General features: G+C 35.4%; 1 protein-coding gene across 4 annotated transcripts in view; it reads left to right on the plus strand.

The window, feature by feature from the left end:
* Positions 1-8,172, plus strand: part of LOC134966385 (serine-rich adhesin for platelets-like) — a 215,043-nt gene extending 206,871 nt beyond the window's left edge. For 3 of the 4 annotated variants that reach the window (XM_063943071.1, XM_063943072.1, XM_063943073.1), the window contains 6 exons: positions 1,336-1,808; positions 2,511-2,588; positions 4,040-4,504; positions 4,607-4,795; positions 4,940-6,804; positions 8,087-8,172. In XM_063943071.1, coding sequence (XP_063799141.1) covers positions 1,355-1,808; positions 2,511-2,588; positions 4,040-4,504; positions 4,607-4,795; positions 4,940-6,795 — 3,042 coding nt within the window. In that variant the 5' untranslated portion in view covers positions 1,336-1,354 and the 3' untranslated portion in view covers positions 6,796-6,804; positions 8,087-8,172. The remainder of the gene's footprint in view (positions 1-1,335; positions 1,809-2,510; positions 2,589-4,039; positions 4,505-4,606; positions 4,796-4,939; positions 6,805-8,086) is intronic. The other variant, XM_063943074.1, reaches the window with a different exon arrangement.
* Positions 8,173-12,145: the final 3,973 nt, after the last annotated feature.

Genomic DNA, 12,145 nt, shown 5'->3' on the forward strand with positions numbered 1-12,145 from the left:
GAGTGCGATTCATGAAGGTGTGGAAAGCTCTGCTTTCCGCTTCTCCATGGAGTCCAGGTTCGCCATCTCAGGACGCCGTAACCTGAACTGTAGTGCGGAGACATCAGGGAAGCTCAATGCTTCCCCGATCACTGCTCTGCACCTCGCGCTGGCTCTGCCCCCCGACCTCACAGCAACTACTGCGGGCTGACGGGAGGTAAACACCCTGCGCATGCGCAAAGTGACCCTCCGCTGTACCCCGCGCATCGCTGGGAAGGACCGCTGGAGCAGACCTCACCGCAATAGCCCTAGACACCGCAGCGCATCGTCTTAAGGGTAAGTATACATTAATTGCTACTTATCACAGCTATACATCGCATCAAAGCAATGCGATGTGTAGTGATAAGTATCAATTATGTTTTCGTTTTCTGTATGAATAGACCCTTTAGTGACCATATTTGTCCACTCACACTTTTCACATCGCAGCTGAACACACCCATGGCCATCCCACTTAAAACACTGTTACTTGAGAAATAGTTATGCTGCTGATATTGATTTGGTATTGCCATGAGCGGTTATTTGTGCATTCAAGCAGTGCATACGCCCAGTGCGCTGCGTCCTGTGTCCGCAGTCACCGCCGCCTGCCCGCTCCCCGTCTGCAGCAGACGCCGTGGACTGTGTGGGCGTCCGCTGTAGCCGTCTCCAGTGACAGATACTAGAGGTCATTACTGACCTCTAGTGTCTGTACGTCGCTGCTATGGCAGAGATCTCATGACGTCTCTCCCATAGTGATCTATTCATGAAGCATTGAAAAGTGTGTTAAAGTGAGCCAGTGGAGAAGTTGTCCATGGCAACCAATCCGCTGATATGTATAATGTATAATGTAAAATATTTCATAAAAGAAAAAAAATATGAAAAAAAAAAATCTCAAACACGTTGTGATTCACAATGAAGGCAGGAAAGTGATCGTACCCTTATATTTGGTGTGAGCCGCAGGTGTTGAGAAAGCAGTAGGCTCCAGAGTTTAGAATCACAAATGTTACCCAAAGCATGCAGAGATTGTCCGTCTTGATTATGGAATAAGGCACAGCATGGCAAACCAACGCGTTTCTGGACTATGCTGTCCCTTTTTCAAGGTCTATATCAGGTTTGAATAATTTTAACATTGATGGGGAGAAACAGATGGTTTACTACCATCGATGGATGTTTCAAGGCTAGTGAATTATTTGGCATCTAAGTATCAGTGCATGGCTCCAGATAAATTGAAAACATAATTCTTAATTAATAAATGATTAATAGAAAAAAATTATAGAACATATATATAGAATTATTTAGTAAATCTTTGTCTTTATTTAGATTGTCTTAGTTTTAAAAAATGGCAGAGGGTGGTAGCAGAAAACGAACCTCACTTACTCAAGATGAAGCTGAAACATCTCACAGTCAGAAGAGTCACAGTGATGCTTCTCATGATGAATATGAATCTCCTGATGAAGGAAGCATCCACAGGGCCCCAAAGTTCACAGATGATGAAACAGACACCCTCATTGACCAAGTTATTCATCATACATGTCAGCTATTTGGTCCCGAAGCTTTTAATGTACACCAGAAATTTAAAAATAATACTTGGGAAGAAATAGCAAAATCTGTGTCTACAGCTCGAGATATACATCGAACTCCTGAAAGCTGCAAAAAGAGACTACGTGACTGTAAGAGGAAGACAAATCATAAAATAAAGTGTAGAAGAAAACTCCAAAAGGTTTGGGAGAAAAAACTAGAAGAGCACTTTAGAATGGTACAAGATGACGAGAGGCCACCCACTGGTTCCCAGGGTAACTATTTTACAAACTATAAATATGTATATAACTATATCTAGATAGATAGATAGATAGATAGATAGATAGATAGATATATTAGCGTATTGTCCATGAAAAATATCAATCCACCAGATGTGTGTGTGTCTATATCTATATACACACAAACATAGGTGGAGTATGCCATAGCCCAATATCAATCAATAAAATAAAAAATGTTTACACATATATTTTAATGGGAGAGTAAGATAGTGAAAAATTTGTTTTATGATGGCAAATGTGAAAATAATTATTTTAATACACAACATTATAAAGAAAATTACATAAATTGACCTTCAGGCTGTTTGTATAATGTGTATATGAAACAAATTAATTGTGTAAATATACACACACTTTGTTTAATGCACAAAGTATGTTAAAAAATTGTATAAAATGACCTTACGGGTTTGTGTATAATGTGTATATTAAACATAAATGCACTCTGTGCTTCAATTTGGACACCATCGCCATGCGATCTCATTATGATATGCAGTTAGTACAAATACTTTCAAATTGTATATCCAAATTAGTACCTGAACCCATCATTTAGGATAAGGTTTACTCAATGTGTGTGTGTGTGTGTGTGTGTGTGTGTGTGTGTGTGTGTGTGTGTGTGTGTGTGTGATATTAAAATGTTTAGTAACTGTAATATTTTTATTTTATTTTTTATATTTGCTAAAGAACTTAAGGTTGCTCAAGAAAAAAATCAAAAGAAAACACATAAGAAAAAGCAGAAGAATTTGGAAGAGCAACAGTCTGGTAAAAAATTTAAAACAAAAGTAAAAACGTTACAACTAAACAGTAAATAATGTTTGCAATATTGTATGATGTTATATCGTGAGTTAGATAATAAATAGTTTATGTAAGATATTTCAAAATATAGTGCATATGAAAACATATACTGTTAATTTCTTTGTTCTATTGAGCCAAAATAAATACTTTGGTCATAATTAAAAATCAATGTAATTTTTTTTTTTAAATACATATATAATTATTAGCTGAAAAAAATAGTTAATTGCTAAGTAAATGCTAGTATAATCAAAATAAATTAATTAAATTAAAATCTCTTACTTATGTCTCTCGTTTTATCAACGAGATATACCAAAAGTTAACTGATTACTTTGTAATTGATTATCAATAATTACACTTATAAAGGACATTCTACGAACGCTGCTGCCGCCAATGGGTAAAATTGCAGGCGCAAAGGAGAATTATGCCATTCTTTGTCAGCCCAATCCTGCTGCTGATGCTACTCTTCTAAATGCTGTAAATGTGTGGACTACAGGCAACCCTCACTATGTTATATATGTAAGATATCCGAACTTAATTTTTTCATGTAGGAGGTCATTAGGTAGATAAACATTGATTGGGCTACTAAAAGTCAACATTTATTATGTAGACATGGTCATTAGATTGACATGAGAAATAAGTAGACCTGAGTCCAACCTTCTTAATTTAATTAGTTATTTTTCTTCCTATTTAAGGATCAACTTGGACAACAATTGGGAATGGGAACCTGCAAATAATACAGCGGTAGCTGAGCTAGGCACCTTACACAACACATCACTTAACGAGGAATGTGAGAACAAAAACAGAATTAAAAACCCATGTTGAAATTTTTTACTATATAACTAAGTACCGACAACCCTTCTCCATACACTTATGTCTTGTCACTATTCATCCACGCAAGGCCGACCAGTAATGATTTTTAACTGTCACCCCCTTACCGGCCACACAGATAAGTGTTAGAGCTTTGTATTAGACTCACCTTTTTTTTTTACAGATTTTTAGTCAAATATTTCCACAGTGTGTTGTAAATTGCTACCTACTTTCCTGAGTTAGCGTTGAACCTAAAAACATACACACATGCTATCTAGCATCTTATTCTAATTTTATAAACATGCCCTCCTACTGTAAAATAATATTGTGCTAGCTATAATGTTTTACCCTATGTTGTAGAAATAAATCAAAAATTGGATTAGAAGCTATATTATTGAGCCAAAAAGGCTTTTTTTCTGTTGTAATAAAATAATAATAATAAATATAATAAAATATTATATGTATTAAAAAATATTAGTAAAAAAATATAAGTAAATACATTTTTGAGGTATGCTTTACACAGTTTTATAATGCTAGAAATATTGTAATGTCTATCAAATATTATGTATTTATATGTATGCAATGTTAAATATACCTATTATTTATTTCAGGTTCCTTTACAACAATTTCAAGGAAAGTTTCTTTTTCTGAAACAAAAACAGTTATGACAGACAATTTTCCTCCAACTGCGGATGAACCATCAGTGATGCCACATATTTTAACATTGGACAATCCTTCCATGGTGGACGAACCATCAATGCTGCATCATGATGCAACAGCGGACCATGCTACCATGTTGGACCAACCATCAATGCTGCAACATACTTCGACAGTGGATGATACTTCCTTTGTGGCCGAACCATCAATGCTGAAACATTCGGCAAGAGTGGATGATCATTCCACGGCGGACCAAACATCAATGATGCAAGAATATTCTTCTGTGGTTCAAAGTTCCACTACGGTAGAGACTTCCACGGTAAATGAAACATCCATGAGGCAAGAACAATCAACAATGGATGATCCTTTCATGGAGGAAGAAAATTCAACCATGCTAAACCCTTTAATGTTAGATAAAGGTATTTATTTTGATCAATATAATTAAAATGTACTATCATTGATATTCAATATGGTTAAAAACTATGTTTAAGATTAATGGTATTTATCTATTATGTTTTAAGCCATAGAAAGCAACATGGTGACTGCCACACAGACACAGGATAACATTAATGAGGAGCCTGTATTGCACAGCCAGAAAAGTAATATTGATACAGAAGATACCAACCAGGTGGAATTGAATGCAGAGACTGCACATTCTAGTGTAATTGACCATGGTCTTCAAGACCAATTCCTGGACTCTACAAATCAAGGTAAATTTTTTTAATGTATAAAACATAGATTTTAATGAGATCCACTATCATTAATAGATACTGGTTTTTTTATAACTTGATTTTTTGGTTCTTCTAACTATACTTAATAAATTGTCTGTAAATTGATGTATTAACTGTACCTAGAACTTTTTATACACACAGAATGTGACGTTAGCAGATCACAAACCATTAGCCAACAGGATTCTTTAAAGGAAACCATGCAGCTAATTGAGAGGAATAGAAATGAAGAAATGAAAAAAATTGAACATCAAATAAATCAGCTGAATAATAATATACAGATTCTCAACACAACACAAAGACAACAGAATCAAGCACTTGTCACTCTTGCAAATTTTTACGATCATCTTGTTTCATCACAGAATGTGGCAGCAATCAACTACCAACAGATGCAGCACAGTATAAATCAAATGCTAGCATGGCAGTATGAGACTATTACCATCACACGCATGATTTCCACTTTCATGCAACTGTTGACAGAAGAAAGACAAAGAATGTCCAGATCAGATAATCCTTCTTGTATATCCAATGCTACAGCAGGAACCTTTGTATCCAGCTGTACACGTGGAGACTATGTAACAAGCTCTACACACAGAGAGTATGCAACGAGCGCTGCACCTGGAACCTATCTATACACCACTTTACCAGGAGAATCTGTATCCACCCCTGCAGCAGGAACAGATGTATCCACCACTTTACCAGGACCCTATGTATCCACCACTGCAACAGTAACCTATGTATCCACCACTTTACCAGTATACTCTGTATCCACTGCTGCAGCAAGTACCAATGTTTCCACCACTTTAACAGGACCATATGCATCCTACACTTTACCAGGACCCTATGTATCCACCACTGCAGCAGGACCCTATCTATCCACTACTTTAACAGGACCCTATGTATCCTCGACATTATCAGAACCCTATGTATCCATCCCTGCACCAAGACCCTATGTATCCACTACTTTAACAGGACCCTATGTATCCTCGACATTATCAGGACCCTATGTATCCATACGTGAAACAGGACCCTGTGTATCCTCCACTTTTGCAGGACCCTATGCATCCATCCCTGCACCAAGACCCTATGTATCCACCACTGCAACAGAACCCTATGTATGCACGACTGTAACAGGACACTATGTATCCTCAACTTTAGCAGAACCCTATGTATCCATCCCTGCATCAAGACCCTATGTATCCACTACTTTTACAGGACCCTATGTATCCTCCACTTCAGCAGGACCCTATGTATCCACCACTGCAACAGAACCCTCTGTATCCACGACTATAACAGGACACTATGTATCCTCAATTTTAGCAGAACCCTATGTATCCATCCCTGCATCAAGACCCTATGTATCCACTACTTTTACAGGACCCTATGTATCCTCCACTTCAGCAGGACCCTATGTATCCACCACTGCAACAGAACCCTCTGTATCCACGACTGTAACAGGACACTATGTATCCTCAATTTTAGCAGAACCCTATGTATCCATCCCTGCATCAAGACCCTATGTATCCACTACTTTTACAGGACCCTATGTATCCTCCACTTTATCAGGACCCTATGTATACAACAACTTACATGGAGACTATGTATCCACTGCTTATAGAGGCCTCAATGTATCCACCACTGCACCAGGGCCCTATTTATTGAAGCCAAAACCAGGACACTCAGAATCCACTACTGGACAAATTGCCTCAGAATCCACCGCTGACTCAGGACCCTCAGAATCCACCGCTGCAACAGGAAAGTATAAATCCACCGCTGCACCTGTACCCTCTGAATACAGCCCTGAAAACACAAATTTGAGAAGCATAGCTGTAGCATCAGAAGTGCATTCAAGATTGCAATTGGCTTATCGACCTAGCTCAAGCTATGATGAGAATATGGATCTTCGAGTCAGATTAGAGCGTGCAAATATTCAAATTCAACATTGGAAGAGACAGGAAGCTAACGATGAGGATGAAGCTTAAATATTAAAGGTAATTAATAAATGTATATAGATTGCATTATCAGATAACTAAATATGGTGAGACATATGTGCTATGCTTTTTTTGAAAAACGTAACATAAAAAATGTGTTTCCTCAAGATAACAAATGTGCCCTACTCAACGATCATCATCCTGCACTTAAAAAATCCTACATATAACACTAACATTTATTATTTTTAATTAGTTTTAGCCATAGGCTTCTTATTCAAATTGTGAGTTTGAATCACCAAACTCAATAGGAAACTAAGTTAATCCTACATTGATTTTCTATTGTAATTTTGTGTATGGTTTGTAAATTTTTCAAAAAAAAAACATCATTTGATTTACTTTGGATACAGTCTTAGCAGAGTGTTATAGGCTACAAGTTTAGACATCACAAGAGTGGAGTATAAGCAAAATGCTGGCATGTAGCATACAAATATCTTTGTTTTATGTAGAGGACCAGAGCTCTGGAAACACACATGTAGACAAAGTTGCCTGAAATATAAAAGGAAAACAAATAAAAAAAGAGTAAAGACATAAGGAAGAAGAGTGTTAAACAGGATATAATAAACTTTTAAATATATGTAGATATTTTCAAGTTATTTGGACAGAAATCTGTCCCTGAAGAAGGGGATTTTTAACAAAACATGTAGGCAATAAAGGGACACTTTTTGCATCATTGAATACGGCAGTGTGAGTGCAGCCGATTACCTTTCATCTACATAGTCATCTTATGCCAAGCTGACGAGGAGGTCACTGCAGCATATTGTATTTATTGTTTGGAGCACAGTACAAACTGACACTATATATATATATATATATATATATATATATATATATATATATATACATACATCAAACATCGGCACCGCAGACTAATAAATTAAACTCAGACATACGGCATTGCTTTGTCCAAGAAATGCATTCTTTCAGAATGTATTTTATTAGTCAGTAGTGCTTCCATTGAATGGTGATTTTTGCAATATTTTGGGGTTGTTTGGACATGATAATTTTGTCTGTGCCGTGAAACATAATTTATGATGGAACCCATTACTATAGTGCTTGTATATCTTTAACTTAACCATTGCTAATACAAATGATGGAAAAATCTTCGGTGCACTACTGATCTAGAGTCACAATGAGAAATATATATTGTAATATTTTATTATAATTAGGGTTGTTACCTTTAAACCTTGCATTTCTTTTAAAATGAAGACTACAGTTAAAGATAAGGTGGACAAAAGTATGGAAATTAACTTTCAAGAACTTACCTGTTTTACTTCATTTTTAGATATGTCACAAACGGTCTTGCGAGCCAGGGTGAAGGAACTGAAGACAGAGGGATACAGAGTCATCCATGTGTCCTGTTTGAAAAGACAAATCGATAATAGGAATATACTTTCTGAGATACTTCAAGTCGTGCATTCCTGAAAATGTTCTAAATTTATTTTGTTTTGTTTTGGTTTGTTCATGTTGGTGGGGTTCACATACTAATATGTTCAAGATAAAAATAGAGAAAATATATGTACAGACACATATTCCATATTACAGTGATTGTTCATGCATATATATATAATTTATATTCTAATAATATCCCAAAAAAATTATTGCAAGTTTTGTATTGTTAATAATTTGCATTTGCTTAACAATGCATTTATATATTCAAAAAATATATACAAAAGATTTGCGCTCTAAAATACACACACTATATGTAGTTGGATTCAGGCGGCTGCTCACCAGTTGTGGGCGGGCTGCCCCAACAATGGATCAAAGTGAGTGTGAAAAAAGAAAGAGTGGGAGCGCAGAATGAATCCAATATATTGTTTTATTTAAAATATTAATATGTCATCCACATAAAAATGCAGTACATGAACTAGCCTCAGAAAAAACAATTGATATTATATAAATGTAAACGAGACTGCCATATCTCCTGAACAAATATGAATAAAAAACCTTTAATAAACCCTAGTTAGGGCTGCATTAATGCTTCATGAAAATCAGCCGTGCGTCCACGAGCTGAAATGATTGTAAAAAGGAGACTGCTAAAAAGTGCCTCTGTTATAAGTCACTGTCCTCCTTATACACAATAGAATCTCATTGGTAGAGAGTGTCCCAGTACTGGACTTGCGGACAACCGTGCTGTAGTATTCTGTGGCAAATGGATAGTGATGGTCAAATTCTATTTGTGGTATATCACCTGATGTAGAAGCCTCTCCGTCAAAGGCGCTGTACTGAGCCGGGTTTGCTGGGGCTCTGTGCAGTGAACGTACAGCTGGTCTCGTCACCGGTGTACCATCCAGATGAACACGGTAGTTTAATTCTGCTGAAGGATGCTGTACCAGTCTGGATATGCAACAGTGTAAAAATACTGGAGCAGCAGATTCTCCGTCCGCTGGTGTAAAAATCCGTATTAATTGCGGCTACGGTCCACTCGATGCATGCGGCTCACAGGGTGTCAGGAGAATATAGCAGTCCAAATGAGGTCCTTCAAAGGAGTACCTTTGAAATGAAATAAAATTCATTTCCTTCTGATGAAACGGCCAGCGTTGTGGGACGAGAAACGCGTTAAGGTACTCCTTTGAAGTACCTCATTTGGACTGCTATATTCTCTTAACACCCTGTGACCCGCATGCATCCAGTGGACCGTAGCCGCAATTAATACAGATTTTTCCACCAGCGGACGGAGAATCTGCTGCTCCAGTATTTTTACACTGTTGCATATCCAGACTGGTACAGCATCCTTCAGCAGAATTAAACTACCGTGTTCATCTGGATGGTACACCGGTGACGAGACCAGCTGTACGTTCACTGCACAGAGCCCCAGCAAACCCGGCTCAGTACAGCGCCTTTGACGGAGAGGCTTCTACATCAGGTGATATACCACAAATAGAATTTGACCATCACTATCCATTTGCCACATAATACTACAGCACGGTTGTCCGCAAGTCCAGTACTGGGACACTCTCTACCAATGAGATTCTATTGTGTATAAGGAGGACAGTGACTTATAACAGAGGCACTTTTTAGCAGTCTCCTTTTTACAATCATTTCAGCTCGTGGACGCACGGCTGATTTTCATGAAGCATTAATGCAGCCCTAACTAGGGTTTATTAAAGGATTTTTATTCATATTTGTTCAGGAGATATGGCAGTCTCGTTTACATTTATATAATATCAATTGTTTTTTCTTAGGCTAGTTCATGTACTGCATTTTTATGTGGATGACATATTAATATTTTAAATAAAATAATATATTGGATTCATTCTGCGCTCCCACTATTTATATATTCTAATTGTATTTGCAATAATATTTGAATAGATTACCAATCGGAACATATTTGTGTGTTTAATGTACACATTACACAAATTTGCTTCCAAACTCGCAAAATAGTAAATTTTTAATATTGATATATAAAAAATTGGAATTGGAAATTAAAATTATGAAGGTAAGGATGGGATCAGATTAGCAAATATATATGGTTCTTTGATGGCGTAAACCATCTAGCCAATTGACGCTATCATCATTTCCCATGTTTCCCTCAAAGACATACACGCGTATGTATTTCCCACATATTGCGTCATTTAAGTTTTAGGGTGCTGTAAGTATGAGGAATAATAATAAAAACAATAAGCTAACATAGTATTTTCAATGAATAAAACTTTTATTTTCTAAAGGGTGAACTTTGAACAGGTTAACATATTATAACTGGTAATAGATTTATAAATAAATCTTGAAAAAAATATATTGTATATGTTTCTATAATAAAGATTAATAAGAATAATATCACCGCATCAGATTATGTTATGTAGGATCAAGATGGTTTTCATATTCTTTGTTGTGGATTCATTGTGGATCAAGTTTCTTTTCCTGTATTGAAAAAAAAATAGTCATACACTGTGTGCACAAACAATGATGATTCAATAAAAAAATTTAAAAAAGGAATTTTTTTTACGTGTTTTCTATATAATAATATAAAAACAAAAAAAAAATTTTTTTTCATATTTGTTAATCTAAGAGTAATTTTTTTTTAGTTTACATTAAGGGTAAAAATCTGTCAACTTTAATACCCAAACATTGAGAGATATTACACAGTTTTATTAGTATTGTATAATTTTATTATTGTACTATATTTTGGTAAATATACACAGTTTCTGAAGAAGATGTGGAAATACTATTGCCATCCTAATCTGACAGTGTTTATATTAATGATGGATAAAAATTACGAACATTTGATTTTGGTTATTGTTTAAAATAATTCAATAGGAAAATGTTAAATATATTGCTGTCATAACAATATAGTTAAATATGATATTTTTTCAAATAAATATATTCAGTTGAATAATATTTTATTGTTATGTAATATTAACAATAGAGAGTGGATCCATACTAGGCATTTCCAAAGTTAGAGATATGGTCCTGTGTAGTAATATATATATTAGTGTATAGGTAAAGCAAATATGTTCATTTTAGATATGTTAATATTTTTAAAGGTACATGATTCCAGGATTCATGTTAGAAGTACAATTTAGTTTAGAATTATAATTAAATAAAAAAAAAGGAATGAATCTAAAAATGAAGATATGGATATCAGACATTTCAAAGGTCATAACAGTTAACAAGATTATGTAAGAAATAAATTAAAAATATTATTTAATGTATGTAATATGTTTTGTTAAGAGCTGATTAAAGTACGTAAACAGGCTAAATATAAAAATGATAAAAACTGTTTCAATAGGTATAGTTACCGCAAAACCAAATAATGAGGAGTCCTAATCAGCGGATTGCAGTTGATTGGAAGGGCAAACAAGATAACTAGTTTAGGTGAAAAAAAAATATAATTAACAATGTCAAGATTAAACTATTACATTAGAACAGATGATTAAGGTACATAAATAGAAGACAAATTATCTACATCAAATTGTTTTAAAATGCATATTACCTGGAAAGTAATAAGGAGAAAAAATCTTCTTTGGCTTGCAGATGATGATTGGGAGGTCAGAACAGTAAACTAATTTAAAAAAATTGAGTAAATATATTAGCAATGCAGAAAAGTTAGCAAATGTTTAGAATAGTTGATATGCACTTTGAAATTGTATACAATTTAGAGAGCAATATTAAGGGGGGTACTCATGGAGAGATCCATGGCTAAAATCTAATCAATCTGACTAGATTGATTAGATTTTCTGCACATATCACTCGTGTGTAGCCCCCTCTGCGATAGCGATGCGCGGTGACGAACATCGCTATCGCTGCTGCTAGATTGAGCCTGCATGCAGACCATTACAGTTACATCAATTTAGAGTTAGTGTCTACTATACTATATTGACATTTGTGTGCTAATAAATTCTTT

The sequence above is a fragment of the Pseudophryne corroboree genome, chromosome 10 (assembly GCF_028390025.1).
Source record: "Pseudophryne corroboree isolate aPseCor3 chromosome 10, aPseCor3.hap2, whole genome shotgun sequence".
In the NCBI taxonomy this organism is placed as follows: Eukaryota; Metazoa; Chordata; class Amphibia; order Anura; family Myobatrachidae; genus Pseudophryne; species Pseudophryne corroboree.